This window comes from Balaenoptera physalus (assembly GCF_965194825.1).
Source record: "Balaenoptera physalus genome assembly, chromosome: 6".
In the NCBI taxonomy this organism is placed as follows: Eukaryota; Metazoa; Chordata; class Mammalia; order Artiodactyla; family Balaenopteridae; genus Balaenoptera; species Balaenoptera physalus.
The window spans coordinates 62,778,950-62,795,907 of NC_138885.1; the positions used below are offsets into that span (position 1 = coordinate 62,778,950).

At 36.0% G+C, this 16,958-nt stretch overlaps 1 protein-coding gene across 8 annotated transcripts; it reads right to left on the minus strand.

Annotated features, from left to right (window-relative positions):
* Positions 1 to 1,383: 1,383 nt before the first annotated feature.
* Positions 1,384 to 16,696, minus strand: SPC25 (SPC25 component of NDC80 kinetochore complex). Of its 8 annotated transcripts, XM_082465199.1 has the most exons (9): positions 15,918 to 16,000; positions 15,302 to 15,432; positions 14,667 to 14,819; positions 14,508 to 14,573; positions 10,085 to 10,231; positions 8,926 to 9,030; positions 5,280 to 5,378; positions 3,466 to 3,515; positions 1,561 to 2,795 (listed from the first exon to the last, which is right to left on the minus strand). In XM_082465199.1, exons 3-9 carry the CDS (start codon positions 14,803 to 14,805, stop codon positions 2,649 to 2,651), a joined length of 753 nt encoding a protein of 250 aa, XP_082321325.1. In that variant the 5' UTR covers positions 14,806 to 14,819; positions 15,302 to 15,432; positions 15,918 to 16,000; the 3' UTR covers positions 1,561 to 2,648. The 8 variants fall into 8 exon arrangements, with proteins under 8 accessions (XP_082321327.1, XP_082321325.1, XP_082321324.1 ...); XM_082465201.1 differs by lacking the exons at positions 1,561 to 2,795; positions 15,302 to 15,432 and adding an exon at positions 1,384 to 1,553 and having other exon boundaries at positions 15,869 to 15,994; XM_082465198.1 differs by lacking the exon at positions 15,302 to 15,432 and having other exon boundaries at positions 15,918 to 16,696.
* Positions 16,697 to 16,958: the final 262 nt, after the last annotated feature.

The window sequence follows — 16,958 nt, forward strand, 5'->3', positions numbered from 1 at the left end:
CTGGCCTGATAGAAAATTGATGCTCAGAAAGATTAAATGACTTGCCTAACATCATGTATCAATTTTAATAGTAGAGCAAAGACTGGACCACATCTTAATCCTCAAATCTTCCTACATTACCATGTTGGGGCCAGAAAGCAGAATTTTTCACAAAAAAAGAGTATTCAAGATTTACCATTATACAGATCACATTTATTTGATCTCAAATATTGCCACTTTCTGAATTTTTGTAAAAATCTATCCAACTGAGTAAAATAACTTCATCCTTGAAGTTTTTCCCTTTGTTGGACCTTAGTTTCAGCAGCTACCTCCAGCTTGCCTGGTTGCTAAGGGAAAACGATAAGATGTGTCTAAACTCCAAACATTTGTCACATATTTCACCATACATTGTTCATACTTCACACTACAATATGTTTAACAATACCAAGAAAGGAGATGATTTAAACAGCTCATATAGTCTCCAGTTTACTTACTTAACTGACGGACTCTTTTTCTACTTAGATGAAACCCTTGTCTTTATTCAGAAAGAGTCTTATTCTCAATTAGCTTTGTCATTTAGTCAAGAATTGCCTGTAGAAATATCTTTACCTTCTAAAAATTGCTGGACATCTCAGCAACATGCCTGTAGGTATTACTGAACAAGTCAGCTCCTTTTCAAAGATGTAATTTTAATTTCCCATTAAATAATCTTATATTGAGTCTAGAAATGTGTTCGACATTAACAAATACTTACTAAGCTTCTACTATGTGTTAGATACTATGCTAGGGTGATACCAGGCACTTCACTGTCATGGTACACAAATTAAAATATAACTAATTGTCTCTGTACAAGAAAGAATCCTCTGAAGTGGAAGAGAAGCAACACATTCTAATCCTTATTAGCTGGGAAATCGAAACTTTAAATCCACTAGCAGTACATTTTAGCAGATTTTGTGCTGATTCTGTTTTTTTAACTTAATTAGTGATTGAATTTAATTTTAGAGGGCTTGTTGTTCCATTTTATTACAAAATGTGGAATAGGTTAGTCCACCTGATTTGGATTCCAGTTCAGTTTTACTACTTGTGTGCATTTGTTTCCCATTTAAGAAAATCTCTTATCTATGTATCTTGTGCTTTATTTCCGTATCAGGAAGACTGTAAATGCTTAAAAGTATTATTTCTTATTTACAACACAGCATCCTAAATAAAATGGATAGAGCAAATTTAATGGAATAGCTTGGTTTACCTTTCACGTGTATTCAAAGTGCAATTTTCATAATGTATCAAACTTTAAAATTTAAGCTAATATACTAATAATGTTGGCTCCAGAATATTCCTAGGTTGGCACAGAGCAAACCTCAAAAATTAGGACATTTATATTTGATTGAACAGATAAAGACTTACGCATAAGTCAACAGCCCTCCATCCACCATTTCCATAAAGACCTGGGTTGATAAGTGCAGTCTGAATACCTAGAGATGGTTCTCAGTGAGTCTCTTGGGTTCTGAAGGCCAGGTACTAAGGATCCAGACAAAACATATTCCCCTGCTTTTTTTTTCTTAATCATTATACTTCTATAGAAACACAAAAGCAAAATTATATTATAAAAATTCAAATTTGTAAAAGAAAACAAAAAACAATGCAAATTTGTATAGAATCTTTGTTAAGAACTCTGTCTTCACATACTTTCTCTGCAATATAGCATAGAAAGGCATAAGGTAGAGTCTAGGTGAAGTTCATGGGTTAGGTGCCAGACTGCCACCTGGGTTTAAATCCCAACTCTAACACTTCCCAGCCATCTGACTTGAAGTTACTTACACTCTCTGTGCCTTGGATTCCTTATCTGTAGAACGAGGTTATGGATAGTACCTACCTCACAGGTTGTTGAGGGAATATAAATGAGTTGACATCTGTAAAGGGCTTAGAACAGTGCTGGACACATAAGAAGGGTTAAGAAAGTACTAACTATTATTCTAAGGTGGCCAGCCCTAACCAATTCCCAATTCCAATTTTGGAATGAATCAACTTTCCAGGTGAGAAAACAAACTGATATAAATTTCTGTGGCTTAAGGCCCTTTGTTTGGTATGAGAGTGCACTTTATTCATACATCTGACCTTGGATCCCAGCTGCAAAGCTGGTTCCTATGCTATCCTTTTGTGACTTTCCTGCTACATGGTCTCATTCAGAGGTCTTGTCCCACCTCCACCCCCCAGTTAGAAGAAGTGAAGAATGGTGGTCCTTGAGGAGAAATGGACCTAAGTGCGGAGCTACCCATTTAGTCTCTCATCCCCCGTCTTCATTTCTCTAACTTGCAGGTGAAGAGGATGTTTCAGAATCAATGCCTAGTGCCTTCTTGCTGTATGGTTCAAAACATTATATCAAGAATTTGTGGTATGAGACATGGTTTTCCTCTAGTTTCAATGAATGAAAATCTTTTCTTAAGTTTTGTTTGTTCCTTGAGAATATATTTCAAGCAGTAAATATGTACTCACTATAGTAGGCATCTGCTATTTTTTTCTGTTAAACATGTAGTGTCTATTTCCATTTAGAGAACTACAACATCCCTACTCTTAGCTCCGTTTTCGAGGCTAATCTACCTCCAGACCTGGGTTTCCTAGGCATGAGAGGCCACTGGGGGAGAGTGCTCTGAAACTCCCTCCAACCCTAACTAGACAACTGGCCTAGACTTCTCCCCCAGACTGCAGGGAGAAGACAGCAGTAGCTGGAAGCACGAAGGCCACTGCTCCATGGCTTTTAGGTGTGCCCAAGGTATCCCGAGAGGTGTAGTATGTGGCTTCCACTTAAGCCAGCAGACCTAAATACAACCAAATTTATAAAGAAAGAATGGTGACAAAAATGAAATCTTAGAAGAAGTTGATCGAGTTCTAGTTTGTACTGAATAGACTCCAGTGATGGCAAATTTATATCCAGACCACAACTAACCAGTATAAATATTATAAAATGAAAATTGGTTATAAATTTTCTATATTTGGATTTTCAAAATTAGACCCTTTTCTAAAAGACATTTTAGAATACTGCCAATCTTCTTCTGATGTAAAGATTTGTCCTTTATTTTAACTGTAGATCCCACTTGGTTTAAGATAAAAATATTCTTTCCTTTATGATATTAGGATAATAATATTTATTTTGTGAAGTACATTTTAAAAATTGCAAACCTTAGGGTGGGCCCACCCCCCCCCCTCATTTTTTATTATTACTGGTCCATGACCTCCAAAAGCTTGACTTTATAAATCTTCTTTCCTAAGATTTTAATTTAAATAATTTACAGAAATCAGCACACAGAAATGTTACAAAAATACAAACAGATTATAGACAAACAACGAATAATGAGACCTTTTTTAAAAAGAGAAACGCAATAGGGATAACGGTTTTTATATACTATTTATACATTAATTATAAACAATAGCAGTAAAAGCTTTCCGAACATTGGCAAGAAAAGCCGAAAAATTGTTGGTCTTCCTTACATTTTCCTGAAATTCTGCTAGGCACTCAAGATGAGGAGCACTATCTGACACTAGAAGGGGGAAGAAAAAAAAAGAAATTTGAACGAGTATTTTAATAGAAGAGAAATATTTCTAACTTAGATGCTCTCATCTGATTCAAGTCATTTCAATTCCATTTTATTGAAATGCTTTCAGCATAGAATGATAGATACACTTGATTTTCGTATCCTATCTTTTAGACCTTTCCTTTGTTTAATCTCTAAATATTCAAATGTTAAGTACTACAATCTTGCTTTAAATTTAAACAGATGGTAATCAAGGGATTGAAGAGCTTAGAGATACAGAACAGCATGCCATTTCCCATACATTTTGTTTTAACTATTTAAAATATTTTAACAATTTTTTTTTGAACTGTCGTCAGTTTTCTCTGCAAAATTTGGCCTCAATTCTAATTTCTGGCCACTGGATCAAAAAAATAACAACTTTCAATGCCAAACCTTAATAACTTACAGCCGTGGAAAGAAATATCTGAAGTTTTACAAGTGAAATGGGGGGTCATTAGAAAATGTGATTGCTATTCCCAAAGTGGTATTTACATGGCCTAGTAATCAAATGAGACTCAAAAGACAAAGAACAATATGACCCTCGAATGCAGTTGCACCAGCTGGTACACACTGGGAGCAAGTCTCCAGTAAAGGTGGTCAAAGGAAAGGAATGATCCAACTTTCTCTACCATCAATCTTGTCCTTTGTCCAAGGAGAAGAAATTCAACCATATCAGATTTCCAGCTCTTTGGTAGAGACTGCTTAGGAAACAATGCCCATGACCAAAGCAGAGAAAGAATAGCAAAGAGTGCTTGGTTCAAAATTTATACTGTAGATTCTATTTTAATACATTATCAAATACTGTGACGCTACCTAGCAATAGAGGCTATCCAAGTTGGTGAAAACTGAGAAGCTAGGTAGGAGGTTTGGGGGGTTTGCTTTTTAAAATTTAGTACCCATTATCAGATTAGAAGATATTTACCTATAGAGTAAAAAATCAAACACTTGTACCTGAACTAGATTCCTAAAATATAAATTTCATTAGAATAGGAATTGAGTCACTAGAGCACGTTAGGGAGCCAGCGCAGCAGTTTACCTGAGTGTCTGTCTGCTATAAACGCTTTAAGATGAGAACATAGGTATAAAGAGCTAAGAACCATTTTTCTGAATTCCAATAAGTTAAGGACTACTTTAAAGGGGGTCTTAGAATAATAAAAAGAGATAAATATATTTCCATTCTCTTCTTGTTCACACTATTGCCAAACATATATATTTCCCATGCATCAAAGCCCTTCTGGCCTGCTGCAGAATCAGTAACTAAGCTAAATTATTAACGTTCAGGATTTTCAGGATAGGATAATTTGGGGGGAGCAGGGGTGTTAAATGATCACATTCTGACTTTACATTCAATTTTAAAACCACCTACTTGGATAACTTACAATATCCACATTTAGGCAGTCATAACCTTTATAGCTTTAGCTTTGTTTTAAATTCTCTAAGAGGATAATTCATACTTGCATATGAAATGCAGTGATCTTTGGTCTTTTAAGTCTTTTAGCCACTGTGGCACTGTGCCATCCTGAAGAAAAGTCACTTATTAAGGCTCCTGGATAATATCTATAACAAAACTATACTCATTGCCTTTAGAAGACAATATCCCAAGAAGCAAGACTGGAAAATAAGCAACAGCTTGTGGGAATATTACTTGCCTTCACATTACTTTATATTCTAAGTCAAATAACATTCTGGGATGCCAATCTTAAGTACCAGTTAAGAGATAGGAGTACATACCTTCATAGTCCCTTGCTTCATTTAGGCTCAGGGAAAACATAAATGGGCTCTCAGGATGCTTAGGGTCAATGTTAGTGAATATAAACTGCAACTTATCACCTGAAAAAAGGGATTAAATTATTTAGTATGAGAATTATTTTATTGTGCCAAAGCTCTCAATGGAGATGAGCTTTCTTACCTCCATCTCTGATCAATATCTACATTGCTAAGTACATATATTCACTTAACCAATGTCTCCAAACGTACAAGTTACAAATTAGCTTTGAAATGCACTGTAGTTTAAACATGACCAAAAGCACAAGCAACAACAACAACAAAAATAGATAAATTGGACTTCATCAAAATTAAAAAATTAAAAACTTTGCCCCTAAAAGGACATTATCAAGAGAGTGAAAATACAACCCACGGAATGGGAGAAAATATCTGCAAATCATAGATCTGATATGGGTTTAATATACAAGATATATGAAAAAAACACCTACAACTGAATAACAAAAAGAAAAATCCAATTCAAAAATGGACAAAGGGACTTGAATAGGTATTTCTCCATAGAATATATACAAATGGCCAATAAGCACATGAAAAGATACTCCTTATCACTAATCACTGAGAAAATATAAACCAAAACTACAATGAGATACCATTTCACACCTACTAGGATGACTATAATAAAATAAATAACAATGTGGGCAAAGATGTGGAGAAATTGGAGCCCTTGTACATTGCTGGTGGGAATGTAAAATGGTGCAGGTGCTGTAGAAAATACTTTGGCAGTTCCTCAAAAAATTTAAACAAAGAATTACATGACCCAGCAATTCCATTCTGCAGTATATACTCAAAAGAACTGAAAATAGAGACTCAAACAGATAACTGCATGCAATGTTCACAGCAGCATTACTCACAGCAGCCAAAAGATGAGAGTAATCCAGTGTCCACCAACAGATGAACACATAAGCAAAATATGGTGTATATATACATGATGGAATATTATTCACCCATAAAAAGGAATGATGTTTTGATACTTGCTACAACATAGATGAACCTTGAAAACATTATGCTTAGTGAAATAAGCCAGACACAGAAGGACAAATATTATATGATTCCACTTATATGAAATATCTAGAACAGGCAAATTTGTAGAGACAGAAAGTAAATTAGACGTTATTAGGGGCTGAGGGGAGAGAGGAATGGGAATTATTTAATGGGTACAGAGTTTCTGTTTGTGATGATGAAAAATTCTGGAAACAGATGGTGGTAATGATTGCACAACACTGTGAATGTAATTAATGCCACTGAATTTTACAATAAAATAGAGTTAAAATGGCAAATTCTGTTATATATATTTAACCTCAATAAAAAATTTTTATTGTCATTTAATATTTTGACAATAAATTTAATTTGACTTTTTCTACACAGTTATCTGGACTTAAAGCCTATTTTTCAAAAGACCTCCAAATGCTTACTAAGGAGTAAATACTCAGTAGAAATTCAAAATGGCAGCCACAAAGTAGAAATCCACATGCATTTCAGTTTTACTCTACAGCATAAAAAATGCTTTTAATTATAAAAAGAAATCTTCAGAAACACTGAAAAAAATTTGTCTTGCATTTAAATTCAAAGTGAAGTAATTATGTCAGTATACCAGATTTTTTAAACTGTTAACAGTAATGGGAAGTATGCATGCCAAAGAAAAGATTTCATAAGATATTCAGTTAGGCAAAATGAAGAGTTTAATTTGTGTTGTCTCTTCTTTAAAACAATATTTCCTGATTTTGAGGACTATGAGAAACTTCTACTTTAAATATAAAAATAATTTTAAAGCTTTAAAACTGGTTTTGAAACAAAACACAAAAAAGCACCTCAGGATAACAGTGAATATAAACTTAGAGACCAATGGATCAAAAGTTCAGAGCTGGACCTTATGTTCTCCTCTAAGCAAAGGTTAATATTTTGTATTAAAAACTCATTCCGGGGCTTCCCTGGTGGCGCAGTGGTTGAGAATCTGCCTGCTAATGCAGGGGACACGGGTTCGCGCCCTGGTCTGGGAAGATCCCACATGCCACGGAGCAACTAGGCCCGTGAGCCACAACTACTGAGCCTGCGCGTCTGCAGCCTGTGCTCCACAACAAGAGAGGCCACAATAGTGAGAGGCCCGCGCACCGCGATGAAGAGTAGCCCCCGCTTGCCGCAACTACAGGAAGCCCTAGCACAGAAACGAACACCCAACATAGTAATCAATCAATCAATAAATAAATCTTTAAAAAAAAAAAAAAAAAAACTCATTCCGACAGATAAGAAAAACAAAAGCCAAGGCAAATAGATATATGAATAAAGGGCCCAATCAATCTCAGAAAGAACTGTAATTAGTAAACAATGGGAAAAAATGGTCACATTTTCATTAATAATTAAAGAAATGCGTTTAAAAAAATAGTTTCTATTATATCTAGTCAACTGCTAAAAAACAAACAAACCAAAAAACTTTAAAAAAACTACAATTCTGGCACAAATACAATGCAATGGGTACTCTTTACATTGTAGACAGATTGCATAGAAGAGTTAACATAGCAGGCCTGAGACTGCTATACCCAGAAAAGACCTGCTTGCAAGGCTGGTCCTTGCCTGGTGTGTCAGAGATCCCCAAGACCACCACAGGTTTGAAAATTCACTAGGAGGACGCATAGGGCTCATCATATGGTTATACTCAGTGCTATGATTACAGTGAAACGATACAGCAAAATCAGCAACAGGAAAAGATACCTGGGGTGAAGTCCACAGAAAACCAGGCACAAGCTTCCAGAGTCTCTAATGAGCTTCCCCAGTAGACAGCACTTCACATGTACTGTCACAATTCGATGCTGAAGGGATTAAGTACGTCCTGTGTGACTCCACTGGGTTAGGACTCTTGAAAACTTGCGTCTGAAAAGCTCGTTTTCTCTAGATTTTGCCCCATGTGCCTTTTTTCTTTGGGCTGATTTTGTTTTGTATCCTTTCACCGCAATAAATCTGAGCCCTGCTGAGTCCTGTAAACTTTCCAGTGAATCGCCGAAACTGAATGTAATCTTGGGAACTCCCAACACAATAAATATTTCTGTAAATTGGCACATATTTACATAATGGCCACAAAAATATTCATATGCTTTAACTCAGTAATTCAAGTCTGGGAATTCCATGGAAATTGTGTCAAAAAAATGGAGAGGTCTACCTATGTTCACTGTAGTACCTCTAAAACTGAAAAATGTAAAATCCAAATGTTAACTTAGAGTAACATGGGTTAAACAATAGATAAAAGATTGAATAAGTTATGCTACACTTATGGAATGAATTATTACACCACCATTTTAAAATTACCATTATGAAGGCTATAGCAATTAGAGAAATACTAATCATACAATGCTAGTAAGAACAAGGAACAAAAATTATCTGCATGTTGGCAACCATGCCTAAAATACATTTATTAAAATACTGGATGATAAACAACCAAGGATCAGTAATTACATTAGGGTGATAAAAATTCTGTAATTTTTTCCTACTATCTAAAAAGTTAATAATGTGGCCATTATTTTACTTGAAAATATTTTTTAAATTCTTTTCTACTTAAGACAGACTTTTCTAATATCCTATGTTTTACTTACATTAATATACTTACCATAAATTTTTCGAATTTCTAGTCCAAGTCGATCTGTATACAGGTCTGCAGATTTCTGTAGCCTTTTCAACCTCTCTTCATTAGCTTTGTTAGCAGTGGAAATAGCTATGATTAAAAACACAGACACTGAGTATCGAATATTTTAAATAACATTCAATTAATGTTAATTAATTAAAACAAACTTAAAAACAACTATAAAAATGATGCCAGGCAAATGAATCAGCTTACATTTACATTTGTTACAGTTTCTATCTCTACCAGTTAGCAAAAAGGGGCTTCTGTTCATTCAAGCTGGAAGGAAAAAATGCATGAGAAAATACATACAGGTAGTATGAGGAATAAGTTTTGTTCTATTTTATTATGAAGTAGCATGAATAAATAGGCCAAGGGCTTGCATGACTAGCACAGAAATAGAAAGACTTCTTGTACACTATTTTGCTTTTCCTGGTTAGCCAAAAATATATCAATTGCTTCATTGGAAAAATATTCTATTCTTTAAACATAACTACCTCTCACAAGAAGTCAGCCTTATTTCACGCTAGTTTAGAATTTTCTTTTTAATTTAGTGCAATATTCCCTAAGTAATACTTAGCAGATGAGAAAAATAATGTCGACTGGTACACAAACTCTATAAGGAAAAGCAGTCACAAAACAAACTTTGCTATTTTCAAGAGATTTTAGAGTTGATTATTTCATTTGTGGGCAAACAAGGCTCCTATCCAAGAGAAGCACCCTTTTTGAAAAATGTGAAAGTCTTAGACAAAAAGAGGCTTTGCAGTGTGAAAAGCATGCTTAATAGTTCCTGACAGAGCATGTATGATCAATAAATTTGTTGCATAAATTACACTATGGTTTCTCCCAGGCAAATGTTATTTAGTGAAACTGTCTCCCACTTTGCTTAATTAAACTCCCATATCAATTTCATTATTCTCTGGTTCTATTAGAAATCAAAAGGATCTTTAAGCAAAAGAAGGAAAATGAAACGCACTTAGCCAACTTCACAGACCCCTCGCAGAGAGAGGTGAGTGGTGGCTGTGACCGTGACGTATGTTAGCCGCTTGGGGCGGTGAGCTGGGGAGAAGGCAAGGTGTCCACACCGTGACCCATCGCCACTTTGAAATTTAGGTTGTTTCAAATACATGTACAACTGGAAACTTACTTTCCCTCTTCCTAGCGTATTCTTCCTTAAGATCCTGGATATTGGCAGTCAGTGCGTCCAATTCCTGCTTTTTGTCTTTTACTTCAGCAATCAACTTCAACAAATTCTCTTTCTTTTCTTGAATGAGCTTGTTCTGCCTGCAGATCTCTGTGAGAAGCACAAAGTATTAGCTAGAATCTATATGCTTCGCTTGTCAACATGTATCTAAGAGCAAAATACTGACTTTCATAAAATTAATAAAGAATGTTTTAATTGATAAGCGTTTCCCGATGATTGAAAAAGTTGTAAAAGAACACCAAAAATCCTTATCTAGTCTTTCCTGTTTGTCTTTGAAAACAAAAATGAAGAGACAAAAATGCTTATTAAAATGAGGATACTAAATTAAACCACGAAATACAAAATCAGAAGATCATGACCTTTGCAGCTCTCCCCTCCAAATAAATACATGAATAAAACCTACCACCAAAGGCAACCAAACTCTAGAAGATGGCTTTGCAGATGCTTTGAAGAAATAGATTTTAATGTTATATAAATGATTCTGGAATATACCAAAAAGAAGAAACAAGAGAGGAAGAGCGGGAGGTAGGGAGGAAGAACAGACCTACAGCTCAGTTAAACAAAAAAAAATTCGAAAACAAATGTTGGTATACTTAGCAAATTAATATGATAAATATCATAAGTCAAGAAGTAGACTGTTCCCCAAACACATTTATTAAATATTTAAATGTAAAATGAAATCTTATGAAACCTAAAAGGCAGTATCTGTGAATATAAAATTAACTATATGGGGAAAGATTGTTTTACTCAAAGGCAAAAAGAAATCAAAGAGAAAGGCAGGCAAGCAGACAAATAAACTCATATTTGATTCAAATAAGCATAAAAACTCTACTGTATGCTAGATACTGTGTTCTTTTATATAAATTTACTTAACTTTCACAGTAATACAATTATCATGTACATCTTACTCTCTTTTTTAAAAGAAAAAGAAAATATATATAAAATAGATAACCAACAAGGATCTACTGTATAGCACAGGGAACTCTACTCAATATTTTGTAATAACCTATGAGGGAAAAGAATCCGAAAAAGAATAGATACATACATGTATATAACTGAATCGCTTTGCTGTACACCCGAAACTAACACATTGTAAACCAACTATAACTTCGATTAAAAAAAAAAAAGAAGAAGGAAAAGACTCAGCAGTTCAATAACTTGCTCACAGCTTTACTTGCTAGAATGCAATGAACAGTAAGACCTGGATTCAAACTCAGGTCTTAACTTCAAAGGTCATGCTTTTGACCATTAAACTATCCTCTCCCAACAAAGGTAATTATTCTTAATCTAAAGAAGACACAAATATAAATTCCTAAGAAAAAGACCAGCGAAGGAATGAACAGAGGAAACACAGAATGCAGATGGTTATCAAATACAAAAGATGATTTAACCTCAGTAATCACAGAAATGCAAATAAAGCAATAACACAGTAATTTTCATTTATTATAACAATGTTTATAAAAATAATAGCTAGTGTTGAGAAGAATGAAAAACACTAGAGTCCATGTGGAAAAATTTTTTTTTTTTTGGAAAATATTTTTGACATTACAAAATAAAAGTCTTAAGGATATTCATGTCCTTTGATCCAGTAATTTCATTTTTACAAAGCTCCTCTAAGAAAACAAGATGTGTGCAAGTATTCATATACAAAAAATTATTTTCAGTGTTATTTATAATGTTGAAAAACTGAAAACATTGTATATGACTAATAAGTAAATTATTAAACACAGTATATCAATAAGGTGTAATATATTTTCAAAGAATTCAGTAATGTGGGAAAATCCTGCCATAGTAGATAAAAGAAAAAAAAATGATACAAAGTTATATAGATACCATGAACACAATTATCTTAAAAAAAAAACCTAGATAGCATATGAAAAATAAAAACTACAAAGTCTTCTGTTAAGTGTGGTTCTCAACATTACAGATATTTTTAAATTTTTCTGTATTTTCCAAGAATTTGGACATGATCACATTATATCAGGTGTAATTTAAAAATAAACATCTTATCAGAATTACCAGAAAGAAAAATGCTACTTTTTAAGGATAATTAAGTAGAACTGTACTGCAAAAGAGATGCAGTTTTAAAGTCAAAAGTTCTCAGTTCCCATCTGGCTTCTCAGTTGTTACCCAAGGACCTTGGTCAAATCACAACTTCGGGGCCTCTTTTCCTCATTTGTAAAACAAGAATAATAATGGCTGCCCATTTACTTACCCTACAGGGTTAGGGTATCCAATGATAATGTGAAAAGTTTTAAACTATTAACTGGTACATAAATACCATATATGTGAGTGTTTTTATTCTAACATTTGAACAATCGTGTGGATTTGTGCCAATACAAATGTAAGGGCCCTCAATATTGCATGACTACTATTTTATATGTTTATAGTCAGCTCTTTTATTCGCCAGGGCCAATATTTCAAACTTTCACTACTCACCATGGGAACCCGCCCTTCCACCTTCCCTTCTATGTGGAAAGGTGAGATGGTACATTGGAAAGAGCACAGACATTTCAGCTGCAATCCTAGACCGTCTATCTACAAAATATATGATCTTAGGCAAGTTTCCTAACCTCAGTGAGCTTTTAATTTCTTCATCTGCAAAATAAATCTCCTCTGCCCAACACATAATGTACTTCATCATCTGACCAGCCACTTCTCTGCCACTCCCCATTCACACTGTACTCCAGCCATCCCACAACTCAACAAGCTCTCATGTTTCCACCACATTCCATATGCTCTTCCCTCCTCTAGAACAGGGGCGCTGACTCTGATGAACTTCCCCATCCCTCTTCTATGTGACCTTCTCCAGGGCAGTGTGACAGACTGTGCACATTCAAATCATGTTTCTGTTGATTACCAGCTGTCTGACCTTGAGCAACTTACTTAACCTCTCTGTGCCTATTTCCTCATCCATAAAGTAGGATTAAAAACAATAAATATACCTCCGAGGGTTGCTGTGAGGATTCAGTCAATCACTATATGTAAGGAGCTCAATAGGCCCTGGCATGTGGTGTATAAGGTAAGGGTTAGCTGTTAAATATTTTGTAATCCTCACTGGAAAATTCAAGCTCTCCAGATTCTATGTCACTAAATTCCCATCCCATCATTATAGCAACTATTACAATGTATTTTAATTGTAGTTTTCCTACCTATGTCTTCCACTAAATTATGAGCAGTGTATAGATTACATCTTACGTATTGTGGCCTCCTTGGTGCTTGGCAAATAGCAGTTAAATGTTCAACGAATTCATCAAACTTAACGTAAATTATATTTCTGTTCAAGTATAAACTGATTTTTTTAAAGAAAAATAATTGATAATACTTTTAGATTTTAAACTATTTAGAACACATCTTCACACTACAGATAATCATTCAGAGCACACTTTGAGATGAACTGTAGTGAAATTTATAGTTTCAAACTTAATTTTCTAATCCCTAGGGATTCTACAAACCAAGAGTGTTTAAAGGACCTAAACTCAAGATCACTCTTACAAACACATACACACACACACGGTTTTCCTTCCTGCTACTGGTTACAGAGGGAATGAGAAGCAGTAAAAGGGCATGGAAGCTTCAGGGCAGCTTAGAAAGTAAACATGGGTAGAAGTCTACCATAACAGCCTACCAGGGTTTCCAAGATCAAATGCCTTCAGGGGCCAGATAATGAGTAAAGTAAGTGCTCAAAGCAAAGCAGAAGAAGCAATCAGGGACTGTGGCATATTAACCACATGTGTCCCACATAAAGGCACTCTGATTTAATAGTGTTCAAAACATGGTGCAGCTAAATTTAGTATCTGCAGTGGATTTCGGCCTGTGGCTACATGTCTGTGGTCTGTGTGTGAGAACTCAGTAAAAGCTGCCGATCCACTCTGGACAATCTGCAGAGGCATAGTAAAGAGAAGGCAAGAACAACAGTAAAAATATGGAAAGAAAAACTGTCAGAGTATTAACCCTACACCCAAAGAGCTGAGGGAACTCCAGCTTTTCAAACCCTAGTCTGTGAAACTCGTTTTTAAAAAATTCAGGCATTTACACATCAGTATAGATGAATCTCACAAGCATAATGCTGAGTGAACAAAGGGACAGAATACATACAAAATGATGCCATTTATATAACATTCAAAAACTCAATACTAAATTAAAATATTGACAGATTAGTTCTAGAAGGTGAGAGAAGAGAAGGTATAACATGGGATGTTCCATTTCTTAAGCTGCATTATGGGTACACATATGTTCACTATTTTTATATGTGTATACACTGTATATCTATAAATACATTGTTTTACTTGTATGAGGGATTTCATGAAGATGTTTAATTTAGAAAAAAACCCTCTGTGATCTATTTCTACAGATTGTCACATACGATTTTGATATTCCAGAAACATCTCAACCATTCGTTCTTCTTCCTTTAATTTCACAGACAGCTTTTCTGAAAGAGAAATTGGGAGTTGAAGTTTCAATTCAGCTGAAATTACACTAAAGAACAAACAAAAACAGCATGTTACAAGTTAAACTTAGGTACCTGCAAATGCTTTAATGGAATCCTTGTAGGTATCTCTTAGGCCCACCATCTGACAGGAGGTGTCACTGACAGTGCTTTTGAATTTATTCCAAAATTCATTTATGCTTTTATCGAATAGTGCCAGTTCGTCCTCTACCATTTTGTAAGACAATGCTAGAAAACAAATAGGACACACATTATATTTTTTAAGTTATTGAAACCATATCAGCCACATATTCCAATCAAGTATATTTTGGCAGTTTGATCTTTGCTAGAAAATGGTTAGCAACTTACTTTTTTTTTTTTTCCTATTGAAGTAGTTGATTTACAGTATTGTATTAGTTTCAGGTGTACAGCAAAGAGATTCAGTTATATATAGGTATATATCTGTATTTTTTTCAATTCTATTCCATTATAGTTTACTACAACATATTGAATATAATTCCCTGTGCTATACAGTAAACCTTTGTTGTTTATTTTACATAGGGTAATGTGCATCTGTTAATCCCCTACTCTCATAACAACTTACTTTTAACTCTAGATATTCCAGGGCATATCAAGCCTCCTAGGCTTAACTACAGTCAAGGTGCAGCAGGAAATCAGGACACTCTACCTCCCAGGAATTCGTTAGTAGTGTGACCGCACATAACACTTACACGCTCTCTGACCTTGGGAAAATGACTCTGCCTCCTTTTTTCACAAGTAAAATTGGTGACGTCTAAGGCCCCTTCCAACTCTGACCTTTTTGATTCCAGTCTAGATTGTCAGGTCCCAAATGACAGGGCCCCTATCATAGAATAAGATCCCATACATCTACACTCCCTCTCCCTCCCCCACCCCTAGACCGGGAAAGGTACCAGTAAAACGGAGACTGGAGGGGAGTTTAGTGGGCTTAGTCCAGGACTAGTACAATTGACCTCGACTCTCTGGGCCTTAGTGTCCTGCTCTGTAAAAGGATGTCCTCTAAGACTCCAGGACCCACCAGTTCTCTGTAACGCTAAAACCTTCCTAATGACATCAAATCTTTCCAGGAAGGTCACAGACATGTCTTGGTGAAACCACAAACCCCTCTGCCTCGTCGCAGTCCACCCTGCAAGGCCCAGACGCCCAAACAGCAACAAGACGTGCATTTCAGACTCCGCCCCCGAAAACACGCATTCCGCCTCCAAACCCACTTTCCCCTATCGCGACAGGCGGGTTTCGGAGCCCAGCTCAATTACCACCTTCTCCGGCAGGCCTGAGCCCGACCACCTGCCCCACAAAGACACGAACCGATACCTGCCAACAGCGGGTCTCCAGAATCGGATCCCGCAGCCGCGCCAACTTTCCTATTTCAAACCTAGGACGCCTTCCGCCTCCCGCCTTTGGGCACCCTTTCGCCTTCTGATTGGCTGATAGTATAGGCTCTTCATGAAGGGATTGGTTGAGCTAGCCCTCCGGGATTCTCGCGGGAAAGATGGAGAAAAGGGCATTCTGGGATTGGTAGTTCTTTCTGAGAGCGGCTGGACTCTCCGCTCTGCTTGGGAAAAGTATCAATAGTTCCAGGAGGACTGGCCTGAGGGACCATTCATCCATTTCAAATAAAAGTTTATGCAACAAATATAAATATTGGACTTTAATTGTATTCTGTTGCCAAGTATATAGCCTCTTCTTTGATACTGCCCGTAGCTTTAATAAAACTACTAAAAATACCATTGCATAATGTCTCATGATTTAATAACTCTCCATTGGGAAGTGGTTGAAATATTACTGTTTACTGGCTTCTAATAATAACAAATTCCAAAATTTCTTCATTCTCTGTTTTTGATCCTGTAAATTAAAGCAGAGACATTAAAAGGCAGTACCTAGTACTGGTAGTCCCTGCCCCAGTAGAAATTCAATGACACAAAACTTTTAATAGCCAAGAGAGGGGCAAGATAGGGGTAGGGGATTAAGAGGTACACACTACTATGTATAAAATAAATAAGCAACAAGGATGTGTTGTACAGCACAGGGAATATAGCCAATATTTTATACCTTATTTTTCAAATTTTAATTTATTTATTTATTTTTGGCTGTGTTGGGTCTTCGTTTCTGTGCGAGGGCTTTCTCTAGTTGCGGCAAGTGGGGGCCGCTCTTCATCGCGGTGTGCGGGCCTCTCATTATCGCAGCCTCTCTTGTTGCGGAGCACAGGCTCCAGACGCGCAGGCTCAGTAGTTGTGGCTCACAGGTCTAGTTGCTCCGTGGCATGTGGGATCTTCCCAAACCAGGGCTCGAACCCGTGTCCCCTGCATTGGCAGGCAGATTCTCAACCACTGCGCCACCAGGGAAGCC